Source organism: Gopherus flavomarginatus, chromosome 9, assembly GCF_025201925.1.
Source record: "Gopherus flavomarginatus isolate rGopFla2 chromosome 9, rGopFla2.mat.asm, whole genome shotgun sequence".
Lineage (NCBI taxonomy): Eukaryota > Metazoa > Chordata > Testudines > Testudinidae > Gopherus > Gopherus flavomarginatus.
The window spans coordinates 17,913,049-17,920,678 of record NC_066625.1 but is presented as its reverse complement, the minus strand read 5'-3'; the positions used below and the strand labels follow the sequence as shown (position 1 = coordinate 17,920,678).

General features: G+C 47.0%; 1 protein-coding gene across 1 annotated transcript; it reads right to left on the bottom strand.

Annotated features, from left to right (window-relative positions):
• Positions 1 to 1,349: 1,349 nt before the first annotated feature.
• Positions 1,350 to 7,360, bottom strand: ITPRIPL2 (ITPRIP like 2). The gene has a single exon (XM_050967751.1). It carries the CDS (start codon positions 7,010 to 7,012, stop codon positions 5,459 to 5,461), a length of 1,554 nt encoding a protein of 517 aa, XP_050823708.1. The 5' UTR covers positions 7,013 to 7,360; the 3' UTR covers positions 1,350 to 5,458.
• Positions 7,361 to 7,630: the final 270 nt, after the last annotated feature.

The following is a 7,630-nucleotide window of genomic DNA, read 5'->3' as shown; positions in this document are numbered from 1 at the left end:
TGTAACTTGCATTACCAGTAGTTAATCAGCAAGTCACTGCCGAACTTGTCTGCATTACAAGGTTGATATTTTCACATGGATGAAAAGACTTTAAAACAAATTTCTTCTATGGGTTGGACACAGACAGACTTTTCTTTAGCACCAAGCATGAGTGTCTTTGGGTGAGTGGAGATAAGCTTATACAGTGACCAATGTAATCACCTCAAGACATTAACTAAAAAGAAAACAAATACTCTCCCCAAACTTTGAATGTGCAATAAGAGCACAAGAAAACATCTTTGCTAGTGAGCTGCCAGTCAGTTCAGTCAACTGACTAATCCAAATGGCTGAACGTTCCTCAGTGCTTTATAAAATGGGCTCTTGAACGACTTGATTTTTTTCCTACAGAAGATTTTATTTTGTGGGGAGGGGATGGGAAAAATACTTCAGATGAATTATCTGAAGTTTAACTTGTATTTTAATATATTAAAGGTTCAGATCTTATTGATCCCATTCTCTAATAGAGTACATTGGCACAAGCAACAAAAATATGGTTTTAGCATCAGACGTAAGATGAATGAGGGAGGATATCCTCCAATTCACCCACAGACAACTACCACTAGCTTCAGTGGAAGTTGTCCATGTTAAACAATGACACAATAAGGCCCATGCAGTTCGTAACTCTGAAACAGACACACATAAAGCCTATACATCTTGCACAAAGTTCTGTGCACTAGGAGTGACGTCCTAAGGCTCTGTGCAAATCCCAAGGGGGAAGGGATAGCTCAGTGGTTTGAGCATTGGCCTGTTAAACCCAGAATTGAGTTCAATCCTTTAGAGGCCTATTTAGGGATCTGGGGCAAAAATCTGTCAGGGACAGTACTTGGTCCTGCTGTGAACGCAGGGGACTGGACTCTATGACCTTTCAAGGTCCCTTCCAGCTCTATGAGATAGGTATACCTCCATATTTAAAAAAAGCAAGCAGGCTTTGTGTGGGTACCCAATCAGAAAAACAGAACTGGCCCTCTCCCAAACATGAAAACAGTGTAGCCAGCGTTACTACAACTTGCAGCAGCATTCTTGGCCTAGTCTGCATCCTCGTGCATGGAATTCTGGCAATGGAGCCAAACAGTGTGTGGATCTATTGCCCAAACTCCAACCTCTCTCCTGGTCCTTCCACAGCATCCTTATTCATAGGCCCAAGGAGCATGCCATCAAGACACGTCCTCCCACATGCAGAGGAGCCTCCTGCAGTCACCAGGATTTCACGCTTGGGTAATATAGTATCAGGTTCATGGCTATTTGAGTAAATTCTACTTGATAGAGAAGTTACCTTTAGCCACACAATCACTGAGGCACAGAGGTTTCAAAACAGCTATTTATTAATATACAGTGAAATATTAAAAATGAGTAACAAAAATTCCAACTTTTTGCTGAGACAATAAAAGTGCACATGTATTTGGATATTAAATAGAAGAAGAGTTTATGAACATTTGTTTCAAACAGGCTAACATTTTAAGCATATAAACACTTTCTTAAAACAATAGCAGCTGAACAACACTTAGTTAAATCTTTGGTCTGATTATTAACCAGCAAAAATAATTGTACCATGAATGTCCATTTCAAACAGACATTTAGTTTGGATTGCTTTGCAAGAAGATCCGAAAGTGAAAAAAAGAGGAATGCTTTAGTCAAGGTCTCATTTAAGAAGTGTTACGAACTTAACAATTAACACTATAATTTCTAATACATGGGGAAAATAGATGTGCATATGAAGTTTTGGAACAGCATATCTCAATTTATTCTGTTTTTAGATGTAGCTTTTCCCCCAAAAAAAGTGACACCAGCCTTGATTATACTAAGTTCTTAAGAAATTGTTATGTAGCTAAAATACACAGTAGTGTTCAAGAAACACGTGTTTCTTTCTGTATTTCATTTTTAATTTAAATACACAAACTATCATACTCAGTCTGCATTACATTGTAACAAGTAAGACTCCAATCCTGCAAATACATGCATGGAACTTTACTCATGTGAGCACTCCCATGAGGGGAGAGAGCATCAATGGGTTACTCACATGAGTCAAATTCTGCATGTGCACGTTTTCAGGATAAGACCCCAAAGATAGCACCAGAAACTAGTATTCGCACCACCACATTTCATTTGGCATAGAATGACATTGATAGTCTAACAGACCCAATTTTCAATAGTCACTTTAGTCAAACATAATAAGTATATCTATGAACGTAGGCATTATAGACACAGGAAATACCAACCAAAGCCCAAATGTACAGACCAGAATTGCTATTCAATAGAGAATTTCAGTCTCCAATCCTGCATCATCGGAGTGCAAACTTAATTTTACTCATGTAAATAGCCTCATTGACTTCAATAGGACTACTCGTGACTGAAGTTAAAGCAGGTGCATAAGTATTTGCAGGATTAGGGCCTTGGTTTGCTCGTGTCACCAAGAACATAATCTCACATATACCTTATGTAGCAAAAGTTCCCATTAAAGATCAGCTTGATTTGAAGTTGTTAGTAAGCCTAAATCAATGGGAGTTTTGCAGTTGATGGGAACATGGGTGTGGAGCCCCGCCACAAATGTAGCCTTGTTTTAACCGTGTTAAACCATGCATCCAAAATGTATATAAATCACTTTTCCCCCCACTTCAAGCCAAATCTTCCATGACCCTTCTACAGGATTCCTCCATCTGTGTCTGTGTCCTTTGGATTACCTGCACTGCTCTTTTACCAAGTGTTTCTGCTCCTCCTCATTTGTCCTTTCCCCCAACTTTCGAGTTTCACTTTCAAACTATTTATATTCCCCAAACTCCCTTCTTATTATGCATTTCTTGATGTAACTTTCCCTGTGTAGTATCAGCACTTAACAGCAATAAGAAAGTTGTATTAAATCTAATAGGTTTCCATGTATTATATAAGCCAGTAAGGAACATACACCAAAATGTACATAGTCCCTCTTGGAAAAAAAATAAAGTGTTACACACTAATGTAAACAAACAGGTAGTTCACTAAGTAACCATGTTGCCAGAATCAACTGTTGAACTAAATGTGTATTAAGTGCTCCAAGCAACCACAATACCTTGGGCATGATTCTCTAGCCCTTTCTCAGGCAAAACTCCTGCTGACTCCAGGACTGCAGAACAGCACTTCTTGTAGGTGTACCTAGGCCTGCCAATTTTGGTTGGACGTATTCCTAGAGATTTCATCACATGACAATATTTAAATGCTGGGCACTCCAGGACAATCCTGGAGGCTTGGCAACCCTAGACAAGTCTGCAAAACAGTAAACATTTTGGCCTACTAAAAATGTACCAAGGAGGTCACTTAGGTCCGCATGATGAGCACACTGGTCAACACTACACATAAACAAGTCATTTGTATTTGCCCAAAGAGAAAACCAACGCTCCATGTAAAAATAACCCAACTTGAGAAAGTGACACTTAGGTGCTAAATTACCTGAAAATAAGATGGCAAAAGCAGTTTAAAAACCAAATACAAGGAAACATGCATCTAAAACTGGAGAAATTTTCAGTTTAGTAAACTAGGTTTTACAAAGCTTTGTGGTTGCTTTTAAAAGTTTGCTATTTTCTATCATGTACGACTACAGACAGAACACCAGGCTAATAAATACGGAGCAATATTCTGAAATTTTAACATTTTAAATTATTCCAAACATTCCCTGCTGTTCCTGATTCATTTACCGATTTAAAAGTAAGCACAGCAGATTGTCCACATAGGACTCAATCCTGCAAACAATCAGGCACCTTCTTAACCTTACGCACATGAAAAATTCAATTACAGGCTTCATGCCTTAATACTTTTAATTTTCAAGGATGCGGTCTCAGAATCTGTGGCAATGTATTTTGTATTACATTAAAGTTTGGATTGCTTAGAATGTGTAATTTTGCAGACAAACTGTGATGCATTTGGTTCGCTAGTTTTTAACTATTTATATCAGAAATTAAGCATGCTTTTAAAGAGCATATGAAAATAGAAGCTTTCTAATCCTTTTCTACATACTATAGTTTAATGTAGCAATGGCCCATAAGGTCAAATGTATTTTCTCAGCTAAAATCCAAAACTAAACTATTAACATATACTATTCAAAGACAGTAAGCGCTCATACAGATCAATAGAGAAGTTGTATGAGGTATTCTCAAATAATCTATCTACACATGGAATTTATCAGGCTGGTGTTTACGTTAAAGGGATACCATCAAAGTTAATAAGTACTTACTGTACCATGAATTTGTCCCAAGTTTTGGGAACTTTAAGGCACTCTGAAATATTTTTTTTACAAAAAAATATTTGCTGCACTACAACTACCATCTCTTGCTTCTGGTATCTCCTGGTCTGCTGCACACCATAGTGCTGCCACAGTTCAAGAGTCTGGTTAGCTGATCCACTAAAGGACCTTGCTGACCAATCAGTGAAGAACACATGGGTGCAACAGCTAGTTTTCACCTCTACATTTCTGGAGTTATTTTAAATTTCACACTATAGCAAATAAGGTGTGGAGGAGGTTTGGTAGTTATTAAAGTACAGCAACTTTTAAGGAAGAAAAATGCTTCTGTTCTAACAACCAAGACAGAATGCTTAGAGAATTTACACATCCATTTTTAATTTAAAAAAAATTAATGCCTCTTCTATGTTCAAACCAAATATTTAGTGCAGCCAATTACCATAAAATGAAGGCCTTTGTGGAAATAAAGTGCTATGGTTCTTCTTTCATTTGTGAGCTGTATAATTATATTTTAATTTTCCAGCGTGACCTTCATTTTAACACAAATGTACAACTAGATTCTTCATACTTTTGTCAAATAGGTTTTAATGTCATGCTTCATAATTTAATTTTATATTAATTTGTATATTATTTAGCACAGTATAATAAATCACACAACCACCTATGAGTGTCTCATTGAATAAATATTTCAAACTGTGTTTAAGGATCAAGAAACACCCTTGGCTCCTCTTCCACCACCTCAAAATAGTACCTTGGTCACACTGACTTTTTTCCATGCCATTGATCTTTGATCCTGATTATCTTCTGCATTAAAAGAAAGCTCTGGACAGGGTCACTTTTGTGATTAAACTTTAAGTTGACATTCCAAATTCATCAGTGTGAACCCCTCTATAAATCTGGTACTAAATTAGGTTTACAAGTGGTTATTGTAGTGCTTTCTAATTAAGGCACTTTCCTGGAAGTTTCATAGTTTCTCCATGACTAATCATCATCATTACAAAGCTATTAAGATCTTAAAGCATGGTATTTCTTACTCTTAAATTTTGAGCTTTGGATTTCTCAGATCACCACGACTAGGGAAACAAACACAGACGTCCATTTGATGCTGTCAGGCAGGCAGATCTCCCTTAGGAACCTGGCAGGCAGTTTACTAGCTAACACAGGTAGGTACCTTGGCCTCACAAAGGAACTGGCAAACGCCTCAGGTGGTGCTCAGTTGCTTTGGGACTCTTGGCCGGTGTCGGCGACGTGCTTATACAACGTGGGGCTCTTCCTCAAGTACCTTGGGCTACTGTACATTCGGATGATCTTAGGAGCCTGGTTCCAGGTGTTCAGCAGCTGGAAGGCGGCCAAGTCTAGAGTAGGGGCGTCAAAGGCCGCCAGCAGATTGACGGGGGCAGCTTCCTTCAGGAGCTTAGGCACCTGCACCGCCTCGGGGACGCTGGCGTTGCCCAAGAAGAAATGCATCAGCACCCGCTTCTGCAGGCAGTCCCTGAGGTACAGCACCAGGTCCTCCAGCCGCTCCGCCAGGAACTGCTCCTCCCAGGCTTGCCAAGGGCCCCGGAGCAACAGGGAGAAGAGCGCCGTCTTGAGGATGTAGGAGGAGAGGACGCGGCTCCACTGGGCGCCGAAGGGCTGCTCCAAGCCCCGGCCGCGCAGGTCCCGCAGCCCCTTGAGGATCTGCAGGCACTTGAGGTGGCACGAGTTGGCCGGGGTCTGCTCCTTCAGCCAGCTCAGCAGCCGCTGCTCGTGCTTGGAGACGTTGAGCCCCCAGAGGGCCTGCAGGGGGCGGGCAGCGCCGGGCTGGGCTTTCCTGGCGCCGGGCTGCAGGGCGACGAGGTAGACCGAGTCCCCCAGGGGGATGGCGGGGATGAGGCGCACGGCCATGGAGATGTGGCAGCAGACGTAGTCGGAGCGCGGCAGGATGTGCAGGGTGAGCTGGCGGCCCGGGCAGGCGGCCAGGCTGATGCGGCAGCGCTCCTGCAGGCGGTAGAGCACGGCGCCCAGGCACCGCTGCACTTGGCCCTGGAACCAGCGCAGCACCAGGGCCGAGGACAGGTAGCGCCTGCCCTGCAGCTCCACGCAGAAGCCCTCGCTGAAGGGCCGGTAGCCCCGGGGCCAGGCGGCCCCTTGCGGGGCCTTCAGGGCGCAGGTGAAGGCGCTGCGCAGCTCCGGGGCCAGCCCCGGCTCCTCGGGGCCCAGGCAGCGGGGTTCCAGCTCCAGGCGCGGCGGGAGCCGCAGCGGCACCAGGATGTCGAAGCAGTCCGGGCTGCGGACCTTGTGCTGTTCGTAGGCGCTGCCGATCTGCACGAAGTCCCCGCGCAGGGTGGGGGACAGGGACCCCGGCTGCAGCCCCTGCGCCTTGGCGGCCCGAACCAGCTCGCCCACGATGCGGCTCACGTGCGCCTTACTGTGGCCCAGCACGTGCGGGGAGAGGCGCAGTTGCCGCTCGTAGAAGCTCTCCAGCAGGCTCCGGCGGGCAGCGCTGCTCGGCGGCGCCTCGGGGCAGCGGGCGCTGCATGCGGCTCGGGGCCGTTGGCCCCACTCCCCGCCGCCGCTGCGGGAGGCGCAGTAGCGGAGCAACAGGAAGCCCAGCAGCAGCAGCGCGGAGCCCTTGAGCAGCGGGACGGAGCCCGAGTCTGGGGCGCTGTCCGAGTCCGGGGCTCCCGCCCTGCTTCGCACGGCCTGGTAGAGGCAGACGAGGGCCGTGCACAGGCAAGTCACCAGCGGCCAGAAGACGCGCAGGTTCAGGGTGTAGACGGTCATGGTGCGGCGGGAGCTCAGCCCATGGCACTGGCTGCGGCAGCGACCCCCGGCCTCTGCATGCAGGGGGCTCCCGCCTCCCCACTCACCAGCCTCCCCCAGCTCCGGGAGTCGGGACAGACACCCCCCTGCCGGCTGCCCTAGACCCACTACCCCTGCCGCTCCCGGCGTGCCAGCTCCTCCCACCGAGTGCTCTTCCCCCACTGCCAGCTCCAGTCCCGGGACAGCCAGCCAGCCGCCTCCTCTTCCTCCGAGTCCCGCTCCAGTCCCCTGGGGTGCGCCCAGCCAGTCAGCCTCCTCCGGGACCCGCTCCAGCCCCTGGGGTGCGCCCAGCCAGCCTCCTCCGGGTCCCGCTCCAGCCCCTGGGGTGCGCCCAGCCAGCCTCCTCCGGTCCCGCTCCAGCCCCTGGGGTGCGTCCTGTCAGCCGCCGCCTCCTCCTCCGAGTCCTGCTCCACCCCTGGCGTGCGCCCTGCCAGCCGCCTTCCCTCGCCTGCCTTCTGTCCCGGGACACGCACCCAGCCCCCTTCCCCCCTGCCTGCTTCGGCCTCCTGTCCCGGGACACGCACTCACCGCCCCCTCGCCCCTGCTGTTGTGCTTCCTTAGTCCAGTCCTTCTCCCCCA